The following is a 10,971-nucleotide window of genomic DNA, read 5'->3' as shown; positions in this document are numbered from 1 at the left end:
ATTTTCACTAAGATATTTCTGAATGTTTTTGTGAGCACAATGGTTGCAGAATGCTGTTCCACACTAGATAAATATAGTAGACTGGAGTCCAAAACAAATGCTTGTTTGAAAAATATGTAACATAATTTCAAACTATAATTACATCTTATTCTTTGATTTGCTCACTGTTTGAAAAATCAAAACCCTTACATAACTAAGTTTGCTTTAGTCCAAAATGCTGCTAAGGTTCAAAAATCAGTCTTTGTCATAGACTGCACAGATGCAAAAAATACATTAATACCTACAGCCAAAGTTGGTGATCCAAGTTCCTTTTTTTAAAAGTCCAAAGCTGGCTACACCTTTAAAATAGCAATATCTTATTTTAGGACAGAAAAGTGTGTTGGAAAATGCAAATACAGTCCAATTTTATACTTTTCTCAGCACAAACATTTTAGAGAAACTGTGTTAAAGTCAACAAAATCACATTATTAAACCCAACTTTGGTCTTTAATCTTCAGACAAAATTTTGAAACAGAATCAAGTAGAAATGTATTTAATATTTTATCCTACTTCTCCCTTCCCAAAAGGTCTCCAATGTTCCTGCAGATCAACATGTCTTAGGAAAGCAGTGACAAGCCTGTACATTTAGTTCTCACGGAAAACGTGTAATGATTTTTTGCCAACTCAAGCCTTTGTACAAAGAACGCTAAAACCCAAAGGAGATAGTGATTTCAGTACTATTGGCTTGGGCCCTTTATTGAATGCTGACACAGTTATAAAAGCTCCATCTTGACAATAATAATTTTAGTATACATCTTGGTTTTTGTTTTAGCATGACTGAACTTTAAATAGATTAGCTCTTTGCTGCCTATGTGAACTCACTTTTTGTACTAAATACAGTAATACTGAGATAGAAATCATGTAACACAGTAGTAGGTCATTTCAATCTAAGTTGTACTAGTGTCACACCTGAATTTAACAGTAAAAGGAGTAATGCAGGCAATTATTCCATGTAAGAAAAGTAAAAATATACAGTGTTAACATGCAGTAATTAACTAACTTCTCCTCCTGAACTGCATGTTCCCAACTACCAGGATGAAGTAAGGATATTACCACCTTTTGAAAGAATCACTGTGTCAAAGTGTCACTGCCTGATTACATACTTAAATAATTTTGTAGTTTCTTTCAAACGTGCATTACTTCATTACTGAAAAAAGTGTGGTTTTAAATATTTATAAAAGCAAGAGACATATTCTAGTTATTGTCAAATTGTTCAATACAAAATTAAGCAATAGAAATTATTTGCAAATTTTTTTTTTATGTCTTCTGCCATTTTATAGGATATTGGGCATAGGCACTTGGTAATATTATATATATCATATCTGTTCCCGATGAGTACCACACAGGTTAGATGTACAAAAACTTAAAGACTACAAACACCCAAAGTGAGGGAAATATGCAAATGCACAGTTGTTTACTAAAAGTGATCTGTTTCTCAAATTGAAAACATGTCTTTGAATATGAAAGCGTATGTGCCTCACTTGTTTTGTCTCCGCCGGTACATTTATAAATACTACAGTATGCAGTTAACTTATAAATTGTAAAAAAACTAGCTAAGTTGTCATTTCTATTTAATCATATTGTGATTTAACAGTAAAACCATGTGAAATCTTTTAAATTCACAGTACACATATAACACATCATATTATTGCATATTAAAAAATAAACATAAGACCTAGAAAGCAGCTTGAAGCAATTTACAACATATCTTCTAACAAAACACAATAATTAAAAAGTGCTTTTATATTAATCAGAGTTTTTCAAACATCCAAGTAAACATAGTGTTAGACTGATTCCAAAATACTGGCTCTGGTGTTCTACACACAACAGACATGGCAAAGGGACCATTTGTACTGTGGAGTGTGTAGTTACTGTATCTACGTATCCATCTTCTGTTAATGAAAATAACAGGTATAAACACTTCATTCAGGCATTATGGTAAGATTTATACAAAGTGATTACAGTGCAAATGAACCTAAGTAGCTTGTGCACTGGGAATGTAAGCCGAAGTCAGAAAAGGCTGCAGTGGGATTGCGGAGGGAATGAATGAACCTCAAGACTACAGAACCTTATCAAATGACTGAAGCTGATATGTAAAGGTGAGCAAGCCTTATTCTCTATCTTAAAGCAACTACGTTTCTCACATCAAAATGGAAATCAGTCTAGCACTATTAAATGGATTAATTATGAGTGATATAATTCTTATACAAAATACAAACCCATAAAATTATTTAATTCATGAACATGATACGAGTACTATGCCTGTATGCTACCACAGATTTTTTTTTTTCTTGCAGCAGGGACATTCTTCTTGTGCAGCTGCACAGTGATCACAAAGTACATAATGTTGACATGGATTCAGGATAATGCTACGATCACCTTCCTGACACACGATACACTTCTTTGACTGAAGCTGAAAAATCACCTGTAAAAAGATTATTGCACTCAGTAAAAATGATTCCAAAGTATACAGTTGCATTCTAGCAGCTTTACACTTAGCTGTCCTGAATAAACTTCTAATTTAACAACACAAAGTACAATATTTTTGTATGACAGATAGCTGAACTGAGGGTCATAAGATCAGAGCATGCGCAACCTTCAAAGTAGCAGCTGGAGGAGTATAGGTGCTTTTGGAAAGGAAAGTATCTAGGACTGAACCTCTGGACTCAAATTTTCCTGCATCATTGGGATGAGAGATGCAAACAAGCAAAACCAAAAAAACCCCAGGAAATGACCCTTTTTCATTGTCATATACTCACTCATTTTGCCACCTCAAACCACCATTACATTTTCTCATGCCATGGGAGATGTTCGCATTAAAACAAAATGGAAGCACCCCAAATGTGCAATACTTTGCATAAAGCTACTGATACAGACTTTGGGGAGTATGTTACTGTCCTGGCTTCAGCTGGGATGTAGTTAACTGTCTTCCTAGTAGCTGGTACAGTGCTATGTTTCGAGTTCAGTATGTGAAGAATGTTGATAACACTGATGTTTTCAGTTGTTGCTCAGTAGTGTTTAGACTATAGTCAAGGATTTTTCAGCTTCTCATGCCCAGCCAGGGCACCTGACCCAAACTGGCCCACGGTGTATTCCATACCATGTGACGTCCCATCTAGTTTAGGAACTGGGGAGTGGGGGCGGGGAATCGCTGCTCGGGGACTGGCGGGGTGTCGGTCAGCGGGTGGTGAGCAATTGCCCTGCGCATCATTTGTACATTCCAATCCTTTTATTACTACTATTGTCATTTTATTAGTGTTATCATTATTAGTTTCTTCTTTTCTGTTCTATTAAACCGTTCTTATCTCAACCCAGGAGTTTTACTTCTTTTCCCGATTTTCTCCCCCATCCCACTGGATGGGGGGGAGTGAGTGAGCGGCTGCGTGGTGCTTAGTTGCTGGCTGGGGTTAAACCACGACAGTTACAACTGCAAATAAATGTCTCCATGTAATAAGGCATATCAACCCTATTAAGGAACAGGAAGAATTGGATGCTTTTTGATGCGTGTTAATTTTTGAAGAGCAAGACATGGTTCGGACTAAGAGAAGAACCAAGAATGCTATGTGTGGCACTGCCTAAGATCGCAACTTTCTCTTGGAAGGAAGAGCTAGGTGAGAAGAAGCCACAGTGGTAAAGGAAAAATGAGAAACTGAGGAGCTGGAAAAGGTGGTAATGGTTCTGATCACTCAAGCCTGGCCAAGATGACTTCCATTCCAGGATGTAATGACTTTTTTGGTAGAAGAACCCAAGACTCTTTTGCTCCTCTTTAAAATCCCTTAGGAGAAAAACAACAGTGGTCCCTAATCCAATCAAGAATCCTGTAAATGTACTTGATAACAGGAGCCTGGCAACTAGCAAGTCTCGTCCTCATCCACCTACTTTATTGACAAAGACTTAAATTATGTTTTAAACTCTTCTAAAAAGAGCCTGGCTTTTTTTTCCAAGACTGTAGTTCATACTGATACAGACAACACTGGACAGGAGGTGAACTGAGACAGAGAAGACACCGTGGAACTCAAACAGGTACTAGAATATGGCAGACTGTCCTGGTAGCGAAAGGAAATCTTTTTTTTGTCTGGACAGTCCTGTCACAGCCAAAACAAACCAGCAAGAATTGGTCTCATATGTGGTGTCATTGCCCTTTGACATTTCAGGGGAGAAAGCAATGTGAAACAAAGTTGTGTCCGGCAAGGTTTGAAGTATGGTGCCTGGAGCAGTGCATGGTCACTATTATCTTCCTTGATGTGCTCAGAGGAGTGGCACCTGCTATTCCCAGCTTTGAAAGCCCTGAGAAATGCCCTCAATCTGGCAGTGAAAGAGCATCCTAAATTTTGGCAGAAACTGAGTCTGGATTTGAGAGAAGGTGAAATACAGAAATACACCACTAAGGTGATTAAGGGACTGAAGCATCTAACATATGAGGGGAGGCTGAAAGAGCTGGGATTGTTTAGCCTTGACAAGAGATGGCATCTTACTGGTGTTTATTAATACCTGATGGGAGGGTGTAAAACAGATAGGGACAGCCTCTTCTTGGTGGTATCCAGTGAAAGAAGAGGCAAAGGGCACAAACTAAAATACAGAAAATTCCACAAAGACATAAGAAAAAACTTTTCTTACTGTGAGGATAGTCAAAACACTGGAAAAGGTTGCCCTCAGAGGAGGTAGACTCTCCATCCTTGGAGATACTCAAAACACTATTGGGCAAGGCCCTGACCAACCTGCTTGAGTTGACCCTGCTTTGAGCAGTGGGTTGGACTGGATGATCTTCAGAGGTCCCTTCTCACATCAATGATTCTATGCTCTCAGTCTGTACTTGCCTCTCTGACAAAACAAACTCCTAGCAGGCAACCTCACCACCTACCTTCTAAACAAGTGAAAAGCATGTAACTATTTTCATTTACTGAGGGCAACTATTTTTATTTATTTAGGTAGTGCCCAAAACGTTGGGAGTAAAAGCTGGCTTTAAATCTTTTTTATAATCACCCCAAGAATTCTTGTGAATCACTTGTGATTTGTTCTGATAGCTGATCAAAAACTTAGAAGAATCCATTAGGTTGAGAAATCTGAACCATCCTCTATTCCAGAAAAGAAAGCGTTAACACTGAGAGCAGTGTTGTTCTTTGAAGTAAAACCTGGCATAAATGTGTCATTGAAAGTTATTGAGCTGTCAGTTTCAGTTAATCAAAAATAGTTATGCAGATGAAGAAACTCACCTCATCTATTGTTTCTAAGTCTAAGTGCAGCCTATTTTGTAAGGAACGAAGCTTTGGCAAAGATATCTTTTCTATATCTCCATAGTTTTTCGTGTAAGGTAATGTAGTAGACAAACAAGCAGCTAACTGCGCCTTCAGCTTTTTTAATTTATTTTCCACTTCCTCCTTCTTCTGAAGAGCCAGTTGTTTGTCTGCATCTGCGATGTTAGCACGTTCTTTTGCTTCTTGAGCCTCTTTCTGCCATGCATCACACGCCTGGGAGAAAGAGATTTCCAGAATATAAAAAATAGTTTTTTTAAATTAACAACAGAAGAGCAAATTCAAAAGCCTTCAAAGATGCAGGCAATCTCTAATTTTAGACATAACAATGCATTCACTGTCAATTTAACACTTCTCCCTACTTATCCTACCTTCTAATTAACAACTCTTCTTGTTTTGTCTTAATGTAATTTTTAGGTATGTCACTGTTACTGGTCTGTAAACTGCAAGAAGCCTTTTTGGAGCTCTATAAATGGAACACATTTCAAATGTTAAATTCATAATTCAATGTAAAGAGACATCAAAACCAATCAAATTTAGTACAGCTACTTAACTACTCCTCATCACAGAGAGAGCAACATGAGGGGAACGAAAGGACCACAGAAAATGCACTAGACTGGCAGTTATCAACAACCTCGGTTTGACTGCTGAGATGGCTAGATACTGTCCAGGTACACTAGACAACCACAGCTGCTGGCAAGCCTCTACCTTTTTTGTGTGTTTATTATCTGAAAGTGGTACAGGAGGAAATGTACATCTTCAGGTACTTAAACATCAAGATATGTTGCTGTTCAGCCCTATCCTGAACATGTGTAAGTCTCCCTGTCTAGAGAGGCAAATTAACTTTCAGAAAATTAATTGCTCTTTAAAAAGCTCAGTTTCCTTTATGCTGCTAGCTCATTTTGAGGATGGAAAAAATATTTGTTTGACAGACTGTAATAAAACTCTGGGTCCAAGGATAAGAAGATATGTAAAAAGGAAAAGCAGTAAGAGCTGCTTGTTTGTTAAAAAATATATATATAATTTAATATTACCATAAATTAGCATACCTGTTTTACTTGTTGCCAAGATTCTTCCCATTGCTTTAGTTTTTTCTTGGCATCATCAAGTTCTTGTCTAACTCGAGTTAGTTCATTCCCACTGGTATTTGAGCTTATTGAGGGGGTAGTGCCACTGCTTAGTACTGGGGATGGACTAGGAGAGAAACTCCCAGTTACAAAGTCCCAAATACTCCCTGTAACACCATTTAAACCTGTAATACAAAAGCAGAAAAAAAAAAAAATTCTGCATACACTGCTGCAAAATGTTTCACATGCAGAACAAAACACATGTGCCACATTGTAAAACTTACGCTTTTATCTGCAAGACTCATTATTTCACTACCTTCATAAATGTGACAGTCTGGAAAATGTTTACAGTATTTAAAGCAATTCAGGAGACTTAACACATGTGTTTTTTTCTTGCTGCTTTTAATAAAAGACAGTACAGTCCAAAAAAGGAGAAGGAAGAGTGGGAATTCACATATACAAAAAGCTTTGTTCCTAGCAGCTCATACGTAATTTTAATTCTTCCTCTTTCTCTGTTTTGTATTTTCCTTTAGCAAAATCCTGCAGCTAAAATGCATTCCTGCTGACTGTATGCCAACTGCTCTATTTCATGCCTTTTAAACGCCTCTGTAAATATGTCCTCTTCCAAAAATTCTTTTTTTCCCTTCACTAGGAACAGAAGTTCACTCCTTGAACTTCCTCCCACATACCACACATATAACTCCATTATCAGTAGTGTTATTAATTACAATAGCTAGGCTTTGTTGTCCAGATTAAGTCATAAGAAACATGCAAAGCCTTGAACTGAACATTTCTTACCTGCCATTGAGTTCCCTCTTACCATACACAAAGTGCAGCCTTCAACTTACTTACCTAAAGAGTTGTGAGAAGAGGCTGAGGTGCCTAACATACTATGTTCTGTCTTCAAAGGCTGAGGCTGCTGGTGGTGAGGAGCCGTAGTGGATGAAACAAAAGACTGAGACAGCGATTGTGAAAGAGAACTGAGTGGAGAGGTCGAAAGGGATGATGATGAATGTAAAGATGAGGAACGAACAAGAGAACCTGGAATATTGACAGGTGCTGAACTTCCCAGTAATCTTTGACCTATGTATACATTAGGGGGGGGAAAAAAATCATTCCAAAGCAGTACACAGCTCTCTGTAAGTATTTTTCTGAAAAATGTATCAAATGTAAATTAAATTATATATACAAATACCTTCCATTAAAAAAGAAAACTTTATTTATCTCCTATTGCAAAAATATTTTTTTTTAAAGTGAACACTTGAAAGTAGTTTTCCAAGTGCCTGAAAAGAGAATTTGTAGCTTTATACAGCAGTGGCCTCATCTGCAGCTACAAAGAAAGAGAAAACACTTTTCAGATCAAGTTATTCAACTTACTCATTTTTATAGCCAACAACTACTGCAAGTGGAGAAACTGACTGAAACTTAAAGGATTAAGAAAAATTTGGGTTTTATTTTAATATATAGAGTTAAGCAAGTGAGACTACATACCTTGAAAATCATACACAGCATAATAATCAGACATAGCTCAATGTCTTTCCTCTACATACTTTTGCTTCTGTTCAGTAGATTTTAAATGTCAACTGTACTTAACTCTCTATGAAAACTGAGTGTGAAACAAATTAAAAATTAATAATCATTTAGTCAAACAAATGCATTGTTCATAATTTCCCAAAATAATGATAATAATAAAAAAAAAGGTATTAAAAAAAGGATGTTCAATCATGCAATTACTTAAATAAACATGCACAGATGCAGTGCATTTTCCTGGTCAGGAAACAGTTCAATATTTACTGTGAGGATTTTAGTCATCAATATGTTTGAATAGCAACTAAAATTGACATCACTTTTTCTTTAAAAGAAATACAGCATTCAAAAGATGATACTTAAAGCAAGGGTCATGATTCTAGTTTTCTTGTTTTGCTTAAAACAGGTGAATTCATGTCATCAGAGAAAACATCATTCCTTTTGGAAGTATTTAAAAACAAAAGGACAGGGATGCTCATTATAAGCTGCATTGCCACAATGTCATCAAAAATTATATCTTGAAATACTCAGCAAACATTATCACAGTCAGCCTCAAGACCCAACTGTATAAGGAAGATACAGGACAGACATATAACCACAGACATACATAATATACCAGACAATAAATGTACACTGCTCTTTGCAAGAGAAGCAAGGAAGCAACAAAGTAAAGGGAGTTTAGTTAAAAAATCGGGCCAAGTAAGAATTCTCTTAAAAATTGAGAGCCAAAGTAAAGCCCCCAAACAAACATTGTATGAAATGGTAGCAGAAGAACCATCTCTTTTCTGGTTCTTAATGCAGTCTTCAAATCCAGTTGAGTTTTGGCAAATACAATCTGCCTGCATGTCTTGAGTTTACGGGGCAAGGTTTCGGTAGCGGAAGGGCAGGGCTGCAGGGGTGGCCAGGAGAGGCCAGGGGCTGCCCCGTGCCGGACACAGCCGGTTCCAGCAGACCCCCTGTGAGACACAGCTGTGCCCTTCAGCCACACAGGTGGTGCCTCTGGGAGAACATATTTTAAAAAGGGCAAAAAAATGCCACACAGGCAGAGGAGGAGGGAACAAAAGGTGTGAGAAACAGCCCTGTGAACACCAAGGTCAGGAAAGAAGGAAGGGAAAGAGGTGCTTCAGTCACCAGTGCAGAGATTTCCCTGAAGCAGAGATTCCCCTGAGGCAGAGATTCCCCTGCAGCCCATGGAAGGTTTGGAAGAGACCACGGTGGAGCAGGTATTTCCATGCACCCCGTGGAAGAGACTATGGTACAAGCAGATCTGAAGACAGAAGCATGACACCAGTCACTTTATGTGAGGCATCTTCTGCCCACCTTCAAACAAGTGAGCTGATGAAGTGAAAAAGTCCACTTCAAACCAAGTGACTTTCCTGAATTCTCTGTTTGCTCTGAAGCTTCATGTATCCGCACACTACTGGGGTGATAAAATGAGTGATCTTGCCTAGCACTGTCCGCTTTCACTGCAAAGGAAGCACCCAGAGGAGGAAAAGTTTCAAGCAGAATCTCTCTGGACATCTGTGTTATTTCTGAAAAGAAGCAACTCACAGTTGCTTGTAATACATGCTTCCCCAAGGGAGTGAGGGCACTTGATGTTCACTTGGGTCAAAACGATTTCCATGCCTTATGACAAAGTCTTGAATCTGTAATACTCGGGTACTGTCCTATTATCCTGGGTTCAGCTGGCATAGAGTTAATTTTCACAGGAACCTGGGAAGGGGCACAGCCGGGACAGCTGACCTGAACTAGCCAAGGAGCTATTCCATACCATGTGACATCATGCTCAGTATATAAATAGGGAGCGGGCTAGGGGGTGGGCTCTCGGCTTTCAGTGGGGGAAGCGGCAGAGCGTTGGGTTCCGGGTGGTGAGCAGTTGCACTGTGCATCACTCGTTTTGTATATTTCTTTTATGAGTACCGTTGTTGTTGTTGTTGTAACTTCTCTTTTTGTGTTGTCCCAGTAAATTGTCCTTATGGCAACCCTCGAGGTTCCGTTTGTTTTTTTTTTCTATTCTCCTTTCTAATTCTCCTCCCCATCCCACCGGAGGGGGGCGGGGAAGAGTGAGCGAGCGGCTGCGTGGTCCTTTGTTACCGGCTGGGCTGAAACCACGACACCTATCCACTGCGATCCCAGTGACAGCTTACATATTCCAACAACATCAAATATATCTATATATTTGCTAGAGCCTGTGGGCTAAGGATGTAATAATTATCTTAAAGGAAGATAAATTGCATAATGTATAGACACCAAGTGCAAGCTTTTCTTCTTGGAGCAAGTCAGCAATAATAAACTAGGGCATAGCTATAGTTGTTTTACCCTTTGCATCTAGAGCCGCAGGGCAAGAAGGACATAGGAGGAACACGTTTGCCATCCAAGAATACAGTTTTGTTTGCGCAAGTGGAAGCTTAACACATATGCACAACCAACTTAATAATCACTGTAGACCTCCTTCAAAGAAATGTTAGCAAAACAGGTCTCAGAAAGTAAATGAAAGTACTGTAAAAACCTGTCTGTTCTCTTGCTCTGTCACTCTCAAAGGAATATGATAACAAAATTATAGTTCCTCAGTTTTCACTTCCTATTTTTCTGTGTTTTTTTCTCTCGATTATTTTCCCTTTTCTACTTTCACAAAGAAAAGGTAGTATTTCAATTTCTTGCTGTCCCCCCTCCCATACTTCCTCTCTGCTGTCTCTTCCCTGCACTGCTCTCCTTCGCTATGTCTTCCTCTCCTGTCCTTTCCCAGAAGAGGCCAAATAGCTGAATACTTTCCAACAGACCTTCAACTAAATTTCTCCTTCCAGGTTAGATTTATAGAAAGACTAAGTCCCTAACTTGCAAGTATTAAAGTCCTAAAGTTTGCTAGCTCCTTATCCTCAAGAATTGTCCCCGCTCCCCCTCTCAGCAACCACCTAACCATGGAAGTACTTGTCCATCCCCACAGCACATACTGCCTGCTGTCAGACATCTGCAGCAGTCAACGTGCAGGCAGTCAAGCTCAAGTGTAATGCCTTCCTGTAAATGCATGTAAGTCCCTCCATCAACTATTATGCCCATGGGCCCAAGTCATTAAGCATGTTAAAAAA

General features: G+C 38.7%; 1 protein-coding gene across 15 annotated transcripts in view; it reads right to left on the bottom strand.

The window, feature by feature from the left end:
* Positions 1–2,125: 2,125 nt before the first annotated feature.
* The window catches only part of UNKL (unkempt family zinc finger-like), a 58,143-nt gene continuing 49,297 nt past the window's right edge, over positions 2,126–10,971 (bottom strand). For all 15 annotated transcript variants that reach the window (XM_010570544.1, XM_010570546.1, XM_010570548.1 and 12 more), the window contains 4 exons: positions 7,211–7,441; positions 6,341–6,543; positions 5,253–5,507; positions 2,126–2,464 (listed from right to left, as the gene is read on the bottom strand). In XM_010570544.1, coding sequence (XP_010568846.1) covers positions 2,309–2,464; positions 5,253–5,507; positions 6,341–6,543; positions 7,211–7,441 — 845 coding nt within the window. In that variant the 3' untranslated portion in view covers positions 2,126–2,308. The remainder of the gene's footprint in view (positions 2,465–5,252; positions 5,508–6,340; positions 6,544–7,210; positions 7,442–10,971) is intronic.

This window comes from Haliaeetus leucocephalus, unplaced genomic scaffold, assembly GCF_000737465.1.
Source record: "Haliaeetus leucocephalus isolate CR32 unplaced genomic scaffold, Haliaeetus_leucocephalus-4.0 Scaffold295, whole genome shotgun sequence".
In the NCBI taxonomy this organism is placed as follows: domain Eukaryota; kingdom Metazoa; phylum Chordata; class Aves; order Accipitriformes; family Accipitridae; genus Haliaeetus; species Haliaeetus leucocephalus.
Note: the sequence above shows the minus strand (reverse complement) of the source record. Positions and strands in the feature narration are given on the sequence as shown.